Source organism: Grampus griseus (genome assembly GCF_964374135.1).
Source record: "Grampus griseus genome assembly, chromosome: 5".
In the NCBI taxonomy this organism is placed as follows: Eukaryota; Metazoa; Chordata; class Mammalia; order Artiodactyla; family Delphinidae; genus Grampus; species Grampus griseus.
The window spans coordinates 74,095,048-74,118,896 of record NC_138998.1 but is presented as its reverse complement, the minus strand read 5'-3'; the positions used below and the strand labels follow the sequence as shown (position 1 = coordinate 74,118,896).

At 41.0% G+C, this 23,849-nt stretch overlaps 1 protein-coding gene across 12 annotated transcripts in view; it reads left to right on the top strand.

The window, feature by feature from the left end:
• KALRN (kalirin RhoGEF kinase) overlaps window positions 1–23,849 on the top strand; it is a gene marked incomplete at both ends in the record, with an annotated part of 639,791 nt that overhangs the window by 454,930 nt on the left and 161,012 nt on the right. For 7 of the 12 annotated variants that reach the window (XM_082654663.1, XM_082654661.1, XM_082654654.1 and 4 more), the window contains one exon: window positions 2,273–2,335. The exons of the other annotated variants lie outside the window; for them this stretch is intronic. In XM_082654663.1, coding sequence (XP_082510789.1) covers window positions 2,273–2,335 — 63 coding nt within the window. Of the gene's footprint in view, window positions 1–2,272; window positions 2,336–23,849 lie in introns of those variants that run through there. 12 annotated transcript variants of the gene reach the window in all.

Genomic DNA, 23,849 nt, shown 5'->3' with positions numbered 1-23,849 from the left:
TTGGAGAACAAGTGGTCAGTTTGCTTACATGCCTTCATTTCTTATATGTCTCACATATCAAACCATCATCAGAGAGATTTGCAGGTACACAGGGACCATCACAACTTGAGGTTTAAAAGGGGATAAAAGTTTTTGTGCAGAATCTAATGAATACACATGATGAGGTGACCCAAACCACTTCTAGTTAGGTCCCCAAGGATAACATGGATCCTCCAAATGTGTGAAGGATGCTTTCTAAGACCTTTGGAATCCACAAAGATTACACACGTACAAATATCATTTAACAGACGGATTCTCCTTTACAAAAGGCAACCTAGCACAGTGGTTAGGACAGCTTTGGAGTCAAACCAACCTCAGTTCAGATCTCAGCCCCTCCACTGTCAGTTGTATGATCCTGGGCAGGACCTCAGTGCTTCAATCTGCAAAATGGGGGTAATGGTATTACCCACCCCATAAGGTTGTGGTGCAAGTTATGTGAAATGATGCGTGCCAAACACTCAGCACTTCACCTGGCACATGGTAAACACACAATAAATATTAACCATTAATAATAGTGATAATAAAAATGACACAAATAAATTAGCTATTAATAATGATGACACTAAAAATATTTTTTAAAACTGTTCTCCCCCTTCAGAATTTTAACCATTGCATAAAGAGCAAAATGTGAAATTCAGCGCTTGTAAGACTTAAATTCTGACACTAAAATAAGTTCTACAGATGAAATAGCATATCTGTAAACTGGTACTGACAGTGAATTATGATGTGGGGGACTAGCTAATCAGGACAGCTGATGCTACCTCCCCCCCAGTCCATGAATGTAACATTATGCAAAGGAAAATATGATTTAAAATTTTTGAGTCCCTTTTGCCCTGGAAAAGGTGAGCCCAGTACTTTGCCCTTTCACAAATGCATGCGTACTGCCCCTGGCTTTCTTCAGAATCTCATCGCCCTCCTGAATCCTTAGCACCTGCTACCTTCCCCACAGCTCAGGGTGACTGCCATTTGAACTTGATGCTGAAGTGTTTTCTCTCCCTTAATGAACAGTTTTTGCCTGGCTGGAGGTCTTACTAAGAGAGTCTCGTACTGTTTTTCTCGTTTTTATAAGGCAGCCTTTGATACCATGAACTGAGCCACAGTCAAATGGAAGGTCATACTCTTTAATTCATCTTGAATTTTTCTCTTGGCTAAGAGCCATAGCTTTTTAAAATATGTCACTTTTCCAATAAGCACTAGAAGTTGGTTCTCTTTGAGGGGCCATTGTTCTTAAAGAAATGATGATTCCATTGCCTCCAATGGCCCGGTAGAGATGGTGGAACCAACACTGGGATATGGGTCTCTGGCATGGCTCCCTCACTCAGTAATCCATTCCCTCAGCTGGCCTTGCAGCCTGCACTAACGCGTGCCTTAGGAAAAGTCCAGACTACCACGTTATGGACCCTGGAAACACTTGAAATCAGGAATGTTAAGTCAGTTGCTACTAAAAATCTGCTGCATAAATGGGTAAACTTTTCTCAGTTTCTTTCCCCCAACTGAATGTCATGGTAAGACTTGGTAGGGCATAGAGACCCTAAAAGAGTTGAAACAAGAAAACAAAACAAAACAAAAAGGGTATGAAATAAACACTAACGATCACTGCCACTGGACCTCATATGTTTCTTTAAATTGGGGTATAGTTGTTTTACAATGTTGTGTTAATTTCTACGGTACAGCAAAGTGGAGTTCCCTGTGCTAAACAGCAGGTTCTCCTTAGTTATCTATTTTATGCATATTAGTGTATATATGTCAGTCCCAATCTCCCAATTCATCCCAGCCCCCGTTCCCTCCTTGGTGCACTGGACCTCGTATTTAATGCCTCCCTAGTTATATTATTCCTGGCTTTCCTCCTCCTTATCTGTCTGGGAAATTGGAAAGCCACAGCCAGAGTGCTCTACAGGGAACTAATGCGAGGAACAGTATACAGATTTGAACGTTGACAGTGTTTCACAGTTAAAAGTGTCCAGTGAGTGATCCTCCTCTGGATCCTGGACCCGGCTGGCTTCTTCTGAACCTTCAGACCGAGCACTGTCCTACACTGCACTCTGCTTCCTCCATTTCCTCTAAAATTACGACTGTGTGTTTGCCAGGTTGCACTCTGTGCGTTGGGTTGCTAGAAATACATTAGGTCGCACTGACGGTTTCACTCTGTTTTCTATAAAAGGCTACAGGAATCTCATGGAAATTTTTGCAAAGTTATATGCAAATCACAGAGCCCCGGCCCTTTTCTTAACAGGATGGCAACCTTGCTCCTCGGTGGTACCTGGGACCTGGAGATCCTTTCTCCACTTACGTTTAGCACGCAGCTCACCGGGTTAGCCGTGCCGCCGTTGGGACCTCCCACCTGGACTCCCATCACCCACCTCTCTTGAGACTGCTCTGGCAGGGCTGGGGTGGGGTGCAGCCTTTGCTCAGAGGGCCACATGTTCCAGGCAAAATCTGCCCCCCTGGGCCATGGGCTCACCCCTCGGGGCCCCTTGCTTCTTTCTCTACTGGGTGCAATTCGAGGTTGCCGAGCTTCTCTCCAAAGTCTAAAATGGTGGGACAGTAGGGACCTGTGAGAGGCCCCATGGCCCGACACACCGCCCACCCCAGCTCCCAATCTGAACACCAGGCACCCCCGGGCCCTCGCTGCCCTAGAGGTCTGCCATGTGAGTGGGCAGGTTCATCAGAGGGACGTATTTGTCCCTGGAGTTCTTCTCCAGTTGAATGTTTCTATTGTCAGTGGCCCCAATCTGGAAAAACCCGTCATTCTAATCCAGCCTGCCTCCCCCGTATCATGAGAAGGAGGGACGAGGAAGGAGGGACAGTTTACGGTTATGGTTTATGGAAGATGAGGGAACTCCAGCCTTTCCCAGACACTGGCAGGAACCACTTCTCCCAACAAGTATTCTGTCTGCTTCAGCCTACCCAGGTTCTGTCACGATTTTCTAGCTCTTCCCTCACCTCACTCACTCCTGAGGTGTCTGGTTCAAAGATCACCCTCCCAGCCTTCCTTGGCTACCAAATTGTCCTGTTAGGGGATGGGTGGGAAGTGGGAGAAGAAATAAGTGAACCAGACTGGCCACGTGTTGATAATTGTTGAGACTAGATGATGGGTACATGGGTATTTATTATATCATTCTCTCCCTTTTGTATATGTTTGCAGTTTTTCGTAATAAAAAGTTTAAAAATTTAAAAAAAGTCCTCCAACTTTCAAAACACTCAAGAGAGAGCCCCTACCCCCAACACAGTTTCATGGAAACCCCACACCAAGGCAACAGGCAAAGATGACTCCATTACGTATATATATGTATATATATATATTCATTTTCTAATTTTTTTAAGGCCCACTGCTTTATTTTCAATAGACTAAACCTTATTTCTAAGAGGTCCCAAAGTTGCACTTACTTCCCTCAACTGGGTTATGGGGGAGGGCTTGGGTAAAGGGTTCCTTAAAATCCTGAAAGTTTACACTTCCATGTATCTCACAATCTTATTGTGAGGATGGGACTTGTTCAGTGTTCTGAACTTTGCAAAGGAAACGTGCTCTCAATTCAAAGTGTCATTCTCTGGAATTGCACCTGGCTCAGGAAAGGACTGTCTTTGTACTTGAATTTAAATCTAATGGAGAACCTTAACACGGGCATTTGCATGACTAAGAATTGCTGCTGTCTTTTTTCCATATGTCACTTTCTTGAATGTGTTCTAATAAAATGATTCTAAAGCAGGCTGTTGATATACAGTGATTTATAAATACTTTCTGTTGAGTGCTGAGGCCCTTAATTTTATACCAAGACTTCACCCCATCCCACTTTCTGGAAAGATCTGTTTGTTGGGGACAGATGCAATGAGTGTACGTCTGGCCTAGTTGCGGCACCACTGCAATTGCAGTCACTAATGAGAATCACGTCAACCACAGCGATTTTGTCTTCTGGTTGCCTAGCAGCAGAATTTGTTTTCCAGAATAAAGATGGCCATACGAAGTAGATGAGTGTGATGGGGGAAAGTGGAGGGGGCAGGGCAGGAACAGGAGGATAATTCCCTCGGCCAGAGAAAGGGCAAGGCAGAAGGAGAGACAAAGGCAGCCAAAAAGAGAGGTCAAGTTCTAGTTCGTTCTGTTCAGTGATAAGAGTCAGCATGTTCAAGTGATTACCGGTTGTTAAACTTTATTTACAAAGTTGCACCTTTTGATATCAAGTTAGAGCAAGGAACAAATTTCAAAATCTCAGCAAACTAGAAGCAAATAAAAATATGTATTTCCAAAGGTAGATATTTTGAGAAGCACTTTTGATTCCAGTCTTTATCCCCCTTCAGCCAGACTGGCCAGGGCACTCTCATGAGCCAGTAACCAACTTGCGCCAGTTCTTTGGGACAGGAGGCTTTGTTAGAAACCTTGTAAGGGGCAGAGAAGGCAGGACCAGACAAGGAGCCTTCCGTATACTGAGCACCCTTCTCACACCAGATGCTGGGACGGCACTTGATAGACATCAACTCCTCTAGTTTTCAGAGCCATCCTGAGAGGCAGGCAGTACTGTCTTCATTTTCCAGAGGCTGAAGCTGAGAGAAGCAAATAACTTGTACAGAGTCATAAAGCTAGATAATAGCAGATCTGTGATTCAAATTCAGGTCTCTGATCCCCAAACCCATGCTTTCGGACCACAGGGCTGATGGCCAGTGCCCAGCCTGGGCTCTCCCTTGTACCTTGTCATGGTCTTTGATGAATTTTGCAACCTCCGTGTGCCCTGGGGGTGGTGGCGTGTGGCAGAGCCAACATCCTGCTCTTCCTGTGATTGGGGATCCCTTCCAGGTCAGGGTTTTGCAACCCACATCCTCATACCTGGGACTTATTTTTATAGAGCACAGTCTGATGAGGCTGAGATCCCCATTCAGTTCTCACAGGGATTTGCTCACTCAGAAAATATTTGAGTGTCCCTAAGTGCTGGGCATTATGAACTAGGTGGGCAAATATAGACTCAGCCCCTCTTCTCACAGAGCTTACCAGTGGAGGAGACAGGCATTAATCAAGGAACACTTGCATGGTTATATAATTATAACTGGAAGGGACCTTGGAGATCCTTGAGATCCACAGATGAAACTGAGACCCAGAAATGCTAAGCAGTTTGCTTAAGACCATATAGCAAGTTAGGGGCAGCACGAGGCCTAGAACTCAGTAGATTTCTATTCTTAGACTGCCTTTTCCCTACTAGGTCGCCCTCCAGTCTCTTGCATACCCAGAAACTGCCCCCTAACCACAGCCGGCCCTATGAACGTATTGATCAACGAGCACACTATCCCCAGCCTAGGAAAAGCCAGACAGCACACTTTGTAATGATAATCAAACAGCATAGTGAACTGAACCCTTGAGGATGGCAGTTACCCAAGCCTTGTTTGCAGACTTATTTCAGAGCCCAAAGCAAGAACAGAGAGGCAAGGCTCCCGTGCTGTAAGAAGAGTGCTTGCAGGTGTTTCAGTGTTTTGGTCTGACCCAGTATTTTCTCATCTCCCAAGTTCAGTAGCCATTCATTCACTCACTAATTCAACCAATATTTATTGAGTGTCCACTAGGGACCGTTCTCAGAGCTGGGGACACAGCAGTGAAAAAGTAGAGTACCCTCATGGAGTGAACATTCCGCCTGGGGGAAACACGATAAACGAATACATAGGTAAATATCAGCATATCAGAAGGTGATAAATGCTACAAAGAAAAGTGTATCAAGAAAGGGAAGTGGGGAGTGCTAGGGGAGGGGTGATGCATTTTTAGGTAAGGTGGTTGGGAAAAAGACATCCCTGAGAAAATTATGTTCTCGGTCATCATTTTACACACACACACACACGACTGTGCAGTATGATTTGAAAAGTCCCCTAAGTCTTCCCCTACCTCCTTCAGAGAAATAAAGGTTTCTCAGTAGCACGTCCAAGAGCCCAATTCCTAGCTTTCCTTTTTTTTCCTTTGAGCTAAGTCAGTGGTTCTCAAACTTGAGTGTACACCAGAATCAGCTGGAGCTCTTGTTAAAACACAGATTGCTGGACTCCACTCTCAGAGTTTGTGATTCAGTAGGTCTGGGGTGGATCCAAGAATCTGCATCCCCAGATGCTGCTGCTGCTGCTGGTGGTCCAGGGACCTCCCTTTGAGAGCCACTAGGTTAAGTATTATAGCTGGAAGATCTCTGCTAAAATCCTGAGAAAGGATATATCTATCTATTCATTAGGTTCCATGGACTTTATCAAAGTAGCTATTCCTGGAAGAGCAGGATCCTTAAGAAATGTGACTTTTTTTTTTTTAAACTGGGGTAAGTTTCAGAAGCAACAGCCCAAGACCCCAAGCATTGAGGAGTTAAGGCAAAGGACAGGTCATGAAAAGACGGTGACAATATTTCATTGCTTGTCTATCAATGCCTTGCATTTTCCTAGCATTTAATACGTTTACAAGCCCTTTCCTCACTACTCTCTTTTGGCAGTTAACCTGTTAGGTAGATATTTACAGATGCCATTATTACATTTTGTAGGTAAAATAATTGAGACACAAAGAGGTTATGTGGCCTGCACAGGGCATCAAGGATGAGAACCCCAGTTGCTTTACTCCTAGTCCAGTGTTCTTCTTCTGCTCGCACTCTTCATAACATGAGCTGTAGCTTTCTCCTGGGGCATCTACACCAGGCCATTAAAATCCAGGACATGTAGTTGCTCTTTGCCTTTGCTCTGTTCAAAATCCCACTTGCTGCAAGTAGATTATACATGTGGGTGATTAACTGTGACAAATACTAAGCCCTGCATGAGTTTGCTCTACCATAAACACTTTCTCTTCTACCAGGTATTGTACAGAGAAAATGCTAACTCATTTTAATATTAGCCCAAGTTAGAACTAATCATTATGAAAGCAAACCTGCTGGGGGAAAAGCAGACCTAATACTTTCCAAAGGCAAATAGAGATGGTATTTGATTACGTGTACCTTTGCTTCCATGCCATTAGTCGAGATAATTGAAAGTTTCCTGTAACACTAAAGCACGTAGCGAAAGGAGAGTGGATTTTGTTAAATCTGATGACACGAATCACTTTCTCAGCTATTTAAATATACCAAAACCAAAAATCATGGACATGAAACATAAAATCCTGTTTTCCAGTACTTGCCTTTCTGTTATTTTCTCCAGTCCTGCACTGATTCCTCATAGTGAGAGAGTAAGGTCCCTCACTGAATCTCACAGACAAGGACCCAGGGGTTACAAGGAGCTGTTTCCCATCAGCTTCCATACATGTTTTTGACCATCGAAGAGCCCAAGGTTTTAGAAGTTTCATTTCTAAAACTGCCCTCATCTGTCTCTCAACCCATTGGTATTCTGACATTTTCCTCCTGTACTGCCGTTGGGACCACTCATTTATTCAATAAGTACTTAAGAAGTACTTAGTGTGTACCAGACACTGTAAGAGCCACTGAACAGGCTATGAAAATGAGTTAGAAATAATCCTATCCTCAAAGAACATGGCATATATTAGAATCACTTTGTAAATTATAGAATAGTCAACACTGAAGTGTATTCTAGATGTAGGTCATAAACCCGTGTGAGCATCTCCCCATTTTAATTCTCTGTGTGCTCAAAGAAAGCTAATTAATGAACTATTTTAGCGTCAACATAAAACAGGCATCATTAGGAAAGAAAACTTACCTGGAGAGGAGAGTGGGATACGGAAGAAGCTCTACTCTGTAGCTCTGAGCACGCACCAAGATGTGCATTGGTAGCCCCCAAAGCATGGTAACAAGGGGGCGGTATAGGATCTAGCGTCTGCCGTAGATATTCCACATGTGGACTCTAACAAATTGAATTTATGAGGATCATAAAACTTGGATGATAAGAAATTCCATATTGTTGAAAGATCTGGTATGAATGTGTTTTTGCTGAGCTTTAGACTCCAAAGTATGCTATAAAAATGACTGTTTCTTAAAAATATATAGTTCATGCCCACTGCAACACAAGGATTGAGCATATAAGAAAACAGGTTGGGTTGGAGGAGATGCGGTGGCATGCAGAGGATTCAATTAGTTGCATCTGTATTAGAAAAGCCATGAGAAGAGATGCAGACCGTAATTCAACCGTGTGTGTGTGTGTGTGTGTGTGTGTGTGTGTGCGTGGGTGTGTACCTATGTGTACACAAATATACATGCACAGGAAAGGTGTTGAAGCCCAGGAAAAATGATTTTATGAGGATGTGAGCCCTTTAAATAAATTCCAAATTCGTAATCCAAAAAGGAAGACAAGTTTAGAAAACCGCAAGTGCAGCCAGAAGACAAGGATAAGATTGTAGTTCTGGTGACCAAGTGGCTCAAGGAACACCGCTCACACACCTTCCTCCTACTTGTGTTGGGCCATCCGATGGTGCAGCAGCCCTCCCTCCCTCCACTCCTTAAAGGAGCTGCTCTGGCTCTGACTCCATTCTGCTTTTAGGTGTGCTTTGTTAATAGTCGAATCCCAAGACAGGGGTTCAGGGCAGATACACAGCTGGATCTCAGATCTGTCCCGTGAACCCTATTTATGCTAGCTCTGCAAGCCCGTCCTGGCCCGGGAGGGAGTTTTCACAGCACAGGTGCTGTATCCAGCCTTACCAATGACCATCAGGGGTGCTAGTGGTGTGATCATATAGCCAGGCCTGCTGTGGGTGTGTCTGGTCACGGATAGCGGTAGCCACAGGGAAACATAGCAGTGATGGGGGAGGGGGTCTCTATGTATCTGCCTTTGAGTTTCCGGGATGGTGGAATAAGGTGTGTTACTCTATTTGTAAGGATGTCCAGAGATTCTGTTGCCTGGCAATAGTGACCTTTTAATGGGTCTTACACCCAATCGTGTGAAGTTTTTAGATCTGGCTATGCTGAGTTCTGCTGGGCGGTTGCCATGGCACCAATCAGGGTAAAAGGATCCCAGGGTGGGAGTGGGGACTGAAACATAGTCGATGTAGAAGCAGGGTTTAGATTTCACCGGTATGGCACGCTCACTCTGAGAGTGACCCAGAAGTATGGCCCTTCAAGGCGTTGCTCTGGTATCTCATAGATTCATGAGGACTTGCATGGGCTCTTGGCCCTGAGAGGAGCAAGTGTTTAAATTGATTTACACAGTTAAGTTCCTATAAGGCTGCCGGAAGTTAGCAATGGAAATAGGAGGCTTTGTACTTCCCAGATTCTTCCTTCATTCTCGTTTGGCATTGAAGATGCTGACATACTGCTTTATTTGTTAGGACAAGCAACCAACAAACTTGTTGGAGAGCCATTGATATAGGGGCCTCAAAACCAGACTACTACAAATGATCTAAGTACTGTCTGTCCACCCTGCAAGGCAAGCTGCAAAGCAAGCTCAGAGATGGAATAGGTCATTAAAGGGGGAGGCCCTTGCAGGGTCTCATTGGTGGGTTGGTGTTGCAGGATATAAGTGATCACATTCCAGCTTAATGGCTCAGCACAGGGTGGCTAGTAGGGCCAGACAGGTGCATAGCCTTCTAGGAGAGACCATCAACCCAGCATTTCTAGCTTCTGAGGAATAAATGATTTAGAAATTAAAGTGAGAAGGTAGTTATCACAGTGAGTCTGATGGTGTTACAAAGATGATTGCTTAGACCATTGCCACATGCCAGTTTCCCGTCAGACCTCAAATTTGGCTATAATAGTCAGAAATCTGGCTGTTTTCTCCTGGATTAAATGTCTTTTGAAAGAAGCATATGCAAGTAGGGGTGGTGGATGGGATCCAGAAGGTTGAGGCTAGATAGCATCGATATCTACACTGGACACATTGGTCTCTTTGGCAAATGTTTGACATGGGGGAAGGCTGTCAAAGATTATGGCCAAAGTAATGCAACGATTTGGGTTCTGGAGGGTCCCCTTAACTATCAGAGACTATGGGAAAAGCTAATACATCCTCAGAGATCAATGAGAGGGTCATTTATCCAAAAAACAAGAGAATGAATATTATTAATAATTAGTGACCCTCAGTAAATACTAGATATCCATCACATCATTTATTCACTCAGCAAATATTTATTGAATACCGACTATGTGCCAAGTGCTATCCTAGACAACAACAAACCAGACAAGAATTCCTGCCCCCATGGAGCTTACATTCTGACGGGAATACAGACAAATAAATAAGTAAAATCTATAAAGTACAGATGATGATACATGCTATAGAGGAAAAAAATATAGCTTCAAAGGATGTAAGTAGTGCAGGGGATGAGGGAAGATGTGAGGGGAGGATCTGAGTTCTGGTGACTGACCTAATCGGAGATGCAGAGATTAGTGAAATTAGGCCAGATGGTCTCAAGGCAGATCATGGTAATGTGGCTGTGAGTTTTGGAGGAGAGGGAGGGTTGAGGGTTCTGTGAGGAGCACACACAGGTCTTAGAAATTTCTCTTCATTACTCCCCAGAAAAGCATGAAGACTTGGGGAGGAGTGGTCTTATCTAGGGAACAGGTAGGGGCTCTCGGGTAAGATGGCCTCTCCCCCAGCCTTCATGCCTCCTATGGAGCCAAGAGGGTGCCCAGGAATGTGCCCCAGAAGTCAAGTGGGCCCCAGACTACTCCCCCAGCCTCCACCAGGGGTCCAAGTGAGCCTTTCTGATATGGTATTAGCCTAGGTTAGAGGAATCTGGATTCCATCCAGTCTGACGGGGACTTCACCTGTGGTGTGACCAATCATCCCTCAAAGTTCACATGATGAGATTCTTGAAAATAAATACAGGTATGGTCCAAGTATAAAATGAGTCCAGGAACCAAGAGTTCATGGAATAACTGTTCATAAATCTCTAGAAGCTCAAAGAGGCTTTGCAGATTCTGAGAAGTACGGCACGGTATGTGTTTTGTCTTTCATAGGCTTAAAATAGGAATCCCCTTTGGTTACCTCACCCGATTCCCAGCAGACTGCAGGGCCCCTCAAGTCCAGCTTGATAAGGTTCAGCAACAGGAAGAATAGTTCCCAATCATGCCTGTTTGGGGCAAATCCCAGTCACCGGTACAAAGGCAGAAAGAATTCCAGTTCTCTTTATCAAAAAACAGCATGGGGCCCTGGGAGACCCTGTGAAGAGGCACAGGGATTCAAACTAGAGGCTTAAGATATTAACTCATGTAGAATCTGTTCCTTGGGCCCAAGTAACAGATATGTTCAACATAGATCTGAGTCCCCGGCAGCAGGAAGATGGCTCAGTCACAGTTGTGAGGTAAATGTGGCTTCCTCTCCCCAAACCCCACTTTGGACTCATAGAACTTAGGCAGAAGACTGGGGAGTTAAGGAGAAGCTGGCTTTCTCCTCCCAGCTGCATCAGTTTGCCCTCAAGAGACAAGTTTTTGGTTGAAGCCAAATGAAAGGGGAGCTCAGGGTACTAGCATGCATACATATACACATGTACACACACACACACACACACACACACACACACACACACCCTCCTATTCATTGTGTAATACCTTCCCATCTAATGCAAAGCCTTATTTCTAGAGAGGTACATTGTAAAAGTAAGTCCAGAGAGTTGTCTTCCTTAGCTATGTAGAAAAATTAGTCTCAAATGGCATTGGTTAGCCCTTCTAGAAAAGGGAGGCATGGAATAAGTTCATTGCAGCTCAGGTTTTAGTCCAGGAGCCAACCGATGCATGACAAACAAAATGACATTCTCCATGTGGCTGTGAGAAATCAGATGTGACATCTGGTTATTTTCTATTTTCTTGGATCAACACGTGTGCTCAGGAGGGGGCTTCTGACTCATACCTGGTATGAGTCAACCATCTTTTGGCCTATCCTGATAAAAGTTTAATTTTGAACTAAAACTAAAACTACAGGATGCAAAAACATTAAAACTTACATGTAGATGTAGATCATTAGCTAGATAAAGAACCAGTATAGTTTTATAGGATCCATGTCAAATCATACCAGTAATTGGATTTGTCATTGCTACAGAATAAGTTCCATGAGGGCAGGGATTCTTGTCTGCTTTTTTCACTGCTGTATCCCCACTGCCTATACTAGTGCCAAACACATAGTAGGTACCATGAGTACAATTGCATAGTATAGAACAAGTGCAATTTTTTAGTGTGCAGAAATACAGTCCATTTTTAATGCAACCAGACTGGTAGGCAAATACTCCATTGTACCACTGGGGGGTAGGAAGGAGTTCTGCAGAATAATGTCATACTTGCAAAAACAAGAAACATGCTGCTTGAGTTAAGGATAATGCAAGAGTAGAAGACAGGTTTGTGTGTCATATGATAAGCAAAGCTAAAATCTGAGATCGAGGGCCAGGATTGATAAACAAGGAAAGCAATTGAAAAGTTAGCAAAGAATCTCCAAGGCCATAATCAAAGGAGCAAGCAGAAGCCCAGGTGCACAGCCAGGTGTGGGAAACTACCATGTGGTTTGAACACTGACAGTTCAAAGGATTCTGATAAATGCCGACCCTTCTCTCAACAGAGTTTATACCCACCCATGAGTTTTTAAATGTATCACTTGACTTTTGGGGCTCTGTAGATAATTTCTAATTAAGAATGGCAAATGGGAAGATTGAAAAAGGAAAAGCGCCAAGGGCTAGGAGCAATAAAGAGAATAAACCCAACAGCTCACATGTCTAAAAAAAACGAAAAATTGTTATGAAAAATCAAATTTGAAAAATGTCTCTCATTTGGTTTGCTTCACTGAGTCAGTCGCCAATGAGGAGGACTACAGTTCCAAAGACATTGTTGATTGCAAATGCACTTCTCCTCATTGTCCTGCCCCACCACCATGCTCATGATTCTCAATAAACATTCCTAAAGCTCTGGGAAATGAAAATGTGAGAACTGATGCATCTGTTGTGAGTCAGCCCAAGAGATGCTCAACAATGAAATCTGATGCCAATTCCCTGATGGAAAATGAAGCTGGGCTTCAGCTTGATTTTACTGAGCTTTAGAACTGTTCCCAAAATACACAAAAGGAAAATAAAATATGGTCCTTAACTACAAGAATTGTATAGTCCAAATGGGAGATAAAAAATATACTCAAAAAACAAAATTCACACTATGTATGATGCATAACTATTGCTTTAGCCTAAGAGATTCCAAAAGCTACAATTATCTCTCCTCCCTCTCTTTCTCTATCCAACACTAAGGATGAGTCATAGCATGTAATGGCTGTAGTCTTCTGGTTGTTTAAAAAACTAATAATAAAAATAATAATAATCATGGTAGTAGTAGTAACAACGACAATAATGAAATCTAGTATGTCTTCCCAAATTGCATTTAATTTGTATATGTCTCTATTTGTCTTAGAATGGCCCCTTTACATCTGTGTCCCTTTCTTAACTTTATCTTTCCTACCACTCTCTCAATGTTCCTGTACTCCTACCACTATCTATTCCTAAGACAATATCTTCTCTATTCAGAGAAGAGAATGAAAGCAGATGTCTTTGTCAGGACAAGCTAGGTTATGCTGTGGTAACAAACAACTCTGAAAATACTGTGGCTTAGAACGACAAAGATTTATTTCTTGCTAACACTACATATTCATAATGGGTTGGCTCTATTCATCGTAGGGGATCAGGGAGCCTAGCTGATGGATCAGCTTCTAAAATTGCCAATTACTGTTCCAGACAGAAATAGAATTCTAAAGGACCTTAACCCAAAATTAAATGATCCAGCCTGGAAATGACTCAACTTCAATGGCCAGGAGTAGTCATATGGCTCTACAAAACCAACAGGGGCCAGCAAACCGATCAAGTTATTTGTCCAGAAGGCAAAGAACTAAAAATATTTGGTGAACATCAGAACGACTACATTAGCAGTAACATCAAGTCATAGTTGCAAATAATGTATGTTTTGGCTCTAACCCATTTCAAATATTGGTCTACTCAACAGGTGTGTGTGTGTGTGTGTGTGCGTGTGTGTGAATTTCAAACATATATATTGAAATAATGTTATTCATGTTTAAGTCATTGTTTGCTTTCCATTACTCCCACTGCCTAATTTTCACTAGGCTCCATTCCTGACTATTAGGCCCTATGTATACGGGGTCAGTGCATCAATGACCAATCAGAGTATAAAGATTAGAAGGCTTCTTGTTCCTTGTGAAACTTTTTCTAGACTTCAGGAGTCAGTTTTTGAGGATACAATGTCCTGATGAGTCTAGAGGGACGTGAGCTTTTTCATATCTTAGGGCTTAATTTATTACATTATTTATATGCTAACCTGTAGAGTTCTCTATTGGTATCTGGCATCAGACTCTACACAGAAAGTGTTACACAGTAGGGATATGAACTTATTGAATCCCTTGTGGCAGAGTCACTGACGAATGTTTGAAAGGATGTTTTATGTAAGTGCAAGAACATGACACATGTGCCACATTGCTGTTATTATAAGTAGTGCTATAAGATTACATGACCTTGTTCTAGAAATCACATGGTTACTCCATCGTTAAGCAGCTAATGGTTTCACTGGGAAGCCAGGGCAAGCTGTACTATAAACCACATTCAAATTGTCTGTAAACACAGGGTATTGGATACAAGCAGACCAGGGCAAGAAAATATAGCACTGCAATGGGAAGGAAGGAACCCCGGGTTGGAGTCAGGAACGTTGGTTTTGCTCCTCATTCTGCTACTGACCAGTTGTATGAGCTTTGAAAAACGTTTTAGCCAAATCATCTATCTTCTCAAAACCTCAGCTACCTCATCTGTAAAATTGGAAAGTAATAGGAACTTATCTCTAAATTTCATTCATACTTAAACATTCTGTTTTTCTATAACTGGCTTAATTGTAACCTGGAAATCTATGACTTTTACTGAGAAAAATCAACAAGCATCCATCCTAAATAGTGTAGAATTGGGAAAATGATATTTATATATAAGGGATAACCTAATTTTATATGTAATTATTATCTGTATTGATAAAAGAGATGTAGTACTAAAACAGTAGTTTTTAATGTTTAGCTTTGAAATATAGGCAGAGTTTATCAGAAATGAACATATATACTCTACTTTCGTATTTATTTATCTATTTATTTTAAAAAATATATTGAACCTCTACCATATAATCAGCTGGGTTAAATGAGCAGAGAGGGGCAAGGGAATTGAGAACATTAGCAAGAGCATTACTGAAATAATGGATCATGGAATACAAGCTGCATAGGAAGGAAAGTGATGAAAGGAGAGTATCAACAGATTGGGAGACAGTAGAGGGCACCATGAACTAGAGGTCCCAATGGGGTTAAAGAAAGGTCATAGTAAGTGTAATTAAATAAAGTAGAATAAGTTGTGGTCAGGAAGCAAGATGTGAGACTTCTCCTTCTGACCAAGATAGAGAAGCAAGGACCAGATATACCTGCCTGAAACTACCAAAAACCACACAAAATATAAGAAACAATTTTCAAGACACTGGACATCAAACAACAAAGGACAGTGTGATCCCCGAGAGACAAGAAACAAAGTGAGCCCTGTGAATACCCAAGCTTACTGCCCTGAAATTCTCAGGACATCAGGTTGAGACTCAGAAGGATCTTACCTTAGTGGTGAGAAATAATAAGCCCTAGAAGAACTAGGCTCTGGTTCTGCCTAATATGTCTTAAAAGGATCAGACTTTCAAAGTAACTTAACTGCATGCCAGGACAAAGCTCAAGAGTAGTTATAGGAATACATAAAATTTGAGCAGCCAATAAGGTGTAATTCACAATGTCTGCTATCCAATCAAAAATTACTAGGCATGCAAAGAAGCAGGAAAATATGACCCATAAAGAGGGAGAAAATCTATTGAAACTTACCAAGAATTGACACACATGTTAGAATTAGCAGCCATGGACATAAAAACAGTTATTATTAAGTGTTCCATACATTCAAAAAATTAAGGAGAGACATGGAAGACATAAAGAAAAAAAAAAACATGTTGCACTTCTAGAGGTGAGAACTACAATGTGTGAGGTGAAAAATACCTGGATAGGATTAACAGTAGATTAGACACTGCAGGAGAAAACATAAGTGTACTTGAAAGCATAGTAATAGAAACTATGCAAAATGAAACACACAGAGGAAAAAAAAATTTTTTTTAAACGAACAAAGTATCAGTGAGCTGTGGAACAATTTCAGGCATCCTAATATTCGTGTAATTGGAGTTCCTAAACAGGAAAGGGGGACATAAAAATATTTAAAACAATAATGGCTGAAAATTTTTCCAACTTGATAAAGCGTATAAACATATAGATCCAAGAATCCAAGCACAAGAACTAAGAAGAAAACTACACCAAGGTATATCATAATTGCATTGCTCAAAACCAGTGATAAAATAGAAAATCCTAAAAACAGTCCGAGAAAAACATACATGCTATATACAGAGGAACAAAGATAAGAATGACAGCATATTTCTCATTGAAAACAAGGCAAGCAAAAAGACAGTGGTGCCTCAGAGTGGAGTAATGAAAATAAAAAGAAAACTGTCAGCCTAGAATTCTATACCCAGTGAAAATCTCCCTCAAAAATAAAGGCAAAATAAAGATTTTTTTTTCTGACATAAAAAAGTTGAAAAATAATTCTTCACCAGCAGATCCACACTGCAAGAAATGTTAAATGGAATCCCTTAGGTAGAAGGAAATGATATCACAGGGAAATATGGATCTGCACAAAGAAATGAAAAGCACCATGGGGTTTCCCTGGTGGCGCAGTGGTTGGGGGTCCGCCTGCCGATGCAGGGGACACGGGTTCGTGCCCCGGTCCGGGAGGATCCCACATGCCGCGGAGCGGCTGGGCCTGTGAGCCATGGCCGCTGAGCCTGCGCGTCCGGAGCCTGTGCTCCGCAACGGGAGAGGCCACAACAGTGAGAGGCCCGTGTACCACAAAAAAACAAACAAACAAACAAACAAACAAAAAGAAATGAAAAGCACCAGAAATGGCAAATGCATGGGTAATATACAGGATTTACAGATAAAGAGCAGTATGAGAGAGCCTTTAAACAAGGATGTTTAAAATCCTCCAAGAGGTAAAGGAGGAATACTATATATAAAACAGAAACAGTGACTGTAAAACAAGAATGCACACTGATGAAGAGAGTATTACTGATTTAGAAAACAGAAGTGAAGAATCTCCTAGAGTACAACCAGAGGGATAAAAGAGATGGGATAAAGAATAATTTTAATAAGAATTCTGGGATAGAGTGGGAAGGATAGCAAAAAGACATTTTTCAAATAGATAACAGAATTTTCCAGAAACTAGGAAATGTAGAAACATTGTAGTGAAACTAGAGAACATCAAGAAAAAGAAAAAAAAATCTTAAAGTCAAGAGAGAGAAAGAAGTGGTTACCTAAAAAGGAATAACAAACAGCTTGATAATAGGCTTCTCACCGACCATGACAGAGACTAAAAGGGAATGAGTAAGAGCATCAATGTTCTAATGGAAAATCTTTGTAACCAAGAATTCTAGGCCCAGCAAAATTATAATTTAAGAGTAAGGGTGAAATAAGTGTATTTTCAACATACAAGAACTTCGACATTTTACTACTCATAAATCCTCACTGTTTTGCAAAAAGAAAAATGAACCCAGGAGGGAGGAATTAGATGCAAAAAGATATTGTACCTAAAAGGAACACTAAAATACTGTGGTAAATTTAATTTAATGTTGAGCACAAATAACATGAATAATAACCATTTGAAACAAAATGGAATATTCTGAGGGAGGGTAAAGCAAGCTCAGATCCTTGTCTGACTTAAGAGCAGGATAGAAGTAGGAATTAACTTAGACTTTGTTAGAAAAATATACTTTTTTTTTTCTGGCCACACCACGTGGCATGCAGGATCTTAGTTCCCTGACCAGGGATCAGGCCTGTGCCCCCTGCAGTGGAAGCATGGAGTCTTAACCACTGGACCACCAGGGAAGTCCCAGAAAAATATACTTTTTTAAGGGTAATGTAAGGATAGCCACTGGGAGAAAAGAAATAGAATATATAATTTAAATACTGGTAGAGAAAAGTAAGGAGAATAAAGCAATTTTAATCAATTTGAGAGAGAAAAGGTATAAAAAGAAACAGAGAAAATTCATGGCAAATTGAAAATATAAACAAAAAGAAAGAAGCCTAAGTATATCATTAATCACAATCAATGCAAATGAATTTAATACATTAATTAAAATACAAATACGTTCCATTTGGCCCTATTAATCAAAACTCAGGTATACACTGTGTAAGAGAGATGCAAGTCTAAAGCAATGATACAGAAAATAAAGGAATGGAAAAAGGTACACCAAATATTAACCAATAGAAAGCTGGTATAGAAATTTTATTGTCAGATAAGATGTAATCATTTAATTTCTCTTGTTCTTTAAATTCTTATTATGTGTGGTATGTTTATTACTCCACCAAAGCTAATACAGAAATTACTTCCTGGAATTGGGGTACTGCCAGACCCAAATTTTTTTTAAAGAAAGAAAAGAACAACAGAAAAGGAAAATATGTCATATTGGCTTTGGAAGGGGGCTGAAGTTGGAGGAGAGTGTTACTGGAAGCTGGAAAAATGGAGATCTACATTGTGCAGTGGTGGAACATTTGGAAAGCCGTCATTCACAATAATTTGGAAGGCAGCTCATATATTTAATGAATTAGTAGATGAAGATGAAGAGTCCAGGAATTTTTTTAAAGGAAATAATTGAATTACTTAAACAAAAGCAATAACAATGGTGTGTGTGACTTGTAATGTGTGTAAATGTAAACTATATGTCCATAATAGCATAAAGGCCAGGAAGGGGAAAATGGAATGACTATTGTAAGGTTCTCATGTGATCAAGAAGAGGTATACTATCACTTGAAAGCAGGCTGTGATAAGTTAAAAATGGTATACCAGGATCCTAACACAACCACCAAAGTAACAGAACAAAGAGTTATAGCCAATAAGCGTCTCAGTCTGCTTGGGCTACCATAAGAAATACGACAGTCTGGGTGGCATAAACAACACATTGATTTTCTCACAGTTCTGGAGGCTGGAATCCATGATCAAGGTGCTGGCAAATTCGGTTTCCAGTGAGGACTCTCTTCCTCGTTTGTAGATGCTGCCTTCTCCCTGTGTCCTCAAAGGGCCCTTCCCCTATGCTCATATGAAGAGAGGTCTGTTGTCCCTTCTAGTTCTGATAAGGACACTTGTTCTACTGGCTTAGAGACCCACCCTTATGACCTCATTTAACCCTGATTACCTCCATCAAGCTTTATCTTCAAATACAGTCACATTGGGGGTTGGGGCTTCAGCATGAATTTGGGAGGTACACAATTCAGTCTATGACATAAGCCAACAAAGGAGATTTAATGGAATCATAAAACATTCTCAGGTTATCCAAAAGAAGGCAGAAAAGGAGGGGAAAGGGAGCAAGGAACAGAAAAGAAAACTAGAAAACTAATAGAAAGAAAATAGACTCAAACCTAATCATATTCATAATCACAGTAAATTTTAATGGTTTAAACCATTTAAAGACAGAGATTGTCAGATTGGATTTAAAAAACAAGACCGAAATAAAAAAACAAGAAATGCACTGTAAATATACAAATAGGGTTTTTTAAAAAGATTTATCATCCTAACAATATTCCAAAAAAAAATATATATATGTATATATATATATATATATAGAATGGCTACATTACTGTCAGCCAAAGTAGATTTCAGAGCAAAGAATATTACAAGGATAAAGATGGATTTTCATAATGATAATCAAGAAGACCTGACAGACAACCCTAAATTTTTATGTGTATAATAACAGAACTTCAAAATACATGAAGCAAAAACTGATAAAACTGCAAGGAAAAAATAAACAAATCAACAATTACAATTGGAAATTTTAATATTCCTCTTTCAGTAATTGATAGGATAAATAGAAAATCAGCAGGGATGTAGAAGACTTGGAAAACAATCAACCAGCTTGATTTAATTGACATTTATAGAACACTTCACCCAATAATAGAATACATATCCTTTTCAAGTGCTTACAGATTATTTACCAAGAGATCATATTGTGGGCCATAAAATAAGTTTCAATACATTTAAAGGAATTCAAGTCATATAAAGTATGTTCCTGGACCACAGTGGAATTAAATTAGAAATAAATAGAAAGACCTTTGGAAATTTTCCAGGTATTTGGGAACTAAACAACACACTGCTGAATAACGCACAGGTCAAAGTGGAAAGCAAAAGGAAAATTAGTTGAATGAACATAAAAATACAACATATCAAAATTTGTAGAATGCCCTTAAAGAAAGGAAGATGTCTACCTTAGTGATATGGGAGTCAGAGCAGTCAACAGTGGTGACCATGGCCTGACCTTGGGAGGGGTGGCTGAAGTGGAGTGAAGGAGGGGCTCAGTGGATAGAACCAAGGCCAGGGTGCTGGAGGGGCTGCCCGCAGGGAGAGAAGTCACTCAAGATGATGACAGAACTTAGGGTAGAAAGGGGAATCATCAGCCTGGAACCAAAGTCACCAACGAAGGAAGGGCTTCTAGTCCCAACTTTGTTATCTTTGCAAATCGCTTCATCTCTCTGAGCCTCTGTTTGCTTGTGTGTAAATAAGGGAGTTATGAATTCCCCCTCTATATATAGCTTTTGATAGTCTCTGTGTATTTTAATGTTTTAATGTATATACATTTTACCTAAGCCTCTCCAGGTGCTTTTAGGGAAATAGCAAAACATTAAATGAAAAATGAACATGTCCACACATAATCACTAAGGCCGGTTCAAACCCTAGCATTCTGTAATTTATGCCCGAAAGCCATATCATCTCCTAAATGGCACTCACAGCCAAGCAGCAGTAGGGAAGGTATCCTCCAGTCACTGTGGACAGTCCAGAGAGGACGAACTTGTTCAGAGTAAATGAGGGAAAGGAAAGGATTTTTCATGCCTCCGGAATGGCCCAAGCTAAGGTTCAGATGCAGGAGCAGCAGAGCCCAAAGAAATAAATGGTGAAAAGGCTCCCATGGTTGGAAGTTGTAGGAGTGAACACTGGGGCAGGTCAGATGAAATCAGGCTGGGAGGGGTGTTGAGGCTTACAACCATGCAGGAGAGTCTCTGAGGACAGAGACATTCACAGGAGAGGCTATTTCCAGGGCGGCATTCACACGGGTAGGCAGGGGATCATAGGCTGCAGGGCTATACTTTATCACGGAACAACACAGAATAACCAGAACTTGCTGGCAAAAACGAAGGTATGCAAATACATGCAAGTGACATTGGGTACAAGACTTTACTGCTGGTTACGTGAACTTCAGAGGACAGGAATCTTCTAGAAGTTTTGGGTTTGGGGAAACATGAAAAGAAGTGGTTTCATTCAATATGAAGAAAGGCTAGTAAAGCAGAAGACTGGTAGAAGTACTGGACTGCCTTTTTTGGGTTAAAACTGAGTTGATTGAGATTCATCACTATTTAATAGGTTTAGAAATTCAAGACGAGTCCTATAGGGGCTAATTATCCCATCACTGGCACCTTCCCTGCAATTTTTGTAGCTCCTGGCAAGAGACTATTTGGGGTCTTTTAAGTTGAAAAGCATCAAAAAGAGTCTTCCCAGGAATTTTAATTAAAAAAAAAAATCAGTACATGATTGTACAGTCAGTTAGGCAGGTAGAGGGATATTTCACAGGAAGAAGATTTTTTAACACTATAGACTTGTAAATACTCTTGTAAATTTTAAACTTGTGAACACTAAAATATATAAAATGAAGCAAATTTGAAAAGAATGTGTTTTATATACAGATATTCTCACAAAACCTCAATCATTATCAGTCACTCTAGGTCGCCCTGTATTTACTTCTTACACTGACTTACAGCTAGTTTTTCATGTTTTCTTTAAGGCAGAGATTTTTGGGTCCCTGCCTGTACCAGCAGTTCTTGAGTTTTCCAAGAATGCTGCAGCGTGGCCTGTGTGAAAACTTGCCCCTCCAGTCTGTTGCAGTCTGTTCTGGTCTCTCGGGTTTCAGAGCAGCCGTGTGGCAGGCATTGCTGTCAGCTGAGCTTTCCTAATTAGTCCTATGGCATTCCCCTCCCTCTCTGTCTTCTTTTTTTTTTTTTTAACATCTTTATTGGGGTATAATTGCTTTACAATGGTGTGTTAGTTTCTGCTTTATAACAAAGTGAATCAGTTATACATATACATATGTTCCCATATCTCTTCCCTCTTGCGTCTCTCTGTCTTCTTTTGTCAAAGAGATAAGGGTTCTTTGATCCAAGCTACTTTGGAATTTACTTTTCTCTCCTGATCAGAATAGAAAAACCATGGAGATTGAAAAAAATTTCCAAACTTCCCCTTCCTACCTTCATAAGATCCTGTCATCTATATTGGTTAGGATTAGAAGGTTTAACTACATATAAAAGCTCCTAATGACTGGCTTAAATAAGGTAGAAGTTTATTTTTCTCTCACATAACAGACTTCTAAACGTAAGCAGTCTAGGACTGCCGGAGAAGCCACAAACTCATCCGGTACCCAGTCTCCTTCTAGCTTATTCCTCCACCATTTGTAGGGTTTGGTCTAATTCATACTCCAAGATGGCAAGTGTTCCAAGGAGGAGTTTGGACAAAAGTGAAGAAGAGTCACCCCTCTCACATTAAAGAGACTAGATGCAGCTAACACTCAGGCTTACATCTCATTGGCCAAAGCTTGACAATAAGGCTACTGTAGCTGCCAGGGAACCCAGGGAATGTAGTCTTTTACTGGGCAGCGATGTACACCCTCCTCCTCCAGAAAATAAGTCTTAGTATATTACTAAGAAATAAGCGCAGAATGGACTTTGGGAGCACCTGGAAGTCTTTTTGCCATGCTGTCTCTTATTATCAGAAAAATGACAAGTGGCAATCTAGTGTACATCTAATTCCCACCTCCACATTTTGTGCTTGTTTTCTACAGAAGAATAGTACTGTATAGCAGAAGCATCCTTGAGACTCACAACTTCTAAGTCCTTCCATGTCTCATAAAGGATAGCTGTATCTTCCCCCCTTAATATTTAAAACATATTTCGAAACAGATTAATTTTTAAAGAATTATGAGGAATTTCCTCAAAATTGTTGACGGCCCAATGCAAATTCCAAAATTATAAGCCAATAAAATGCATTTAAAATAAAATATAGACCCGCCCTATTTCCAAAAAGACTTGAGAAAGTTTAATGAAAACACTAAAAAAGATGTGAAATTTTAAAATTTAACATGGGAGCATTCATATGAGGGAAACAAAAATGTAGAAGTTTCAAAAATGTGACGAAGCAGAGCACAGCTCTTTCCATCCAGTTCAGCAGATTTCAATCAACAATAATCGGAAATCCTTTCTGTATAAGAAAAAATTTGAAACCACATAGGCTCCACTGTTAAGGCATTTCCGATCCAATGAAAGACACAGGAATGTGGACAAATATGCAAGGCAAAGACGTGCCTGCTATGATAGAGGTACAAATAGCATTCTGCTAGAGAGTGAGGGAAGAGGTTATTTGGAGCTGCTGATGGTGATGACCTGGGTGGGAGCTGCTTGTGGAGGGGTTCGGGGATGAGGCTGCCTTTGAGCTGGGAAGGTGGGAAAGCACTTCCAGAAGATGAGAGGGGGAGAGGAAGGTAGAACCAATTCCAAACTGAGAAAACCTCATAAGTAAAAGCGAGGGAAATGGGAAAATATTGGGTATGTTTGGGAATCAGCAAGTACAGCTGTGACTTGGAGCCCAGGGTCAGTCTTGGTAGCAGATGAGTTGGAAAGATTGAGGGGTTGGATCTGAGAGGCCTTCAATTGCATGCTCATGGATTTAGGCTGGTTCTCTAGGCAGGAGAGGAATAGGAAAAGAAGGAAGTTGAGCATATCCTTGTTTTAGGACCACTATTCTCTCAGAAAGTAGTGAGCAAGACTCTCTACTGTTG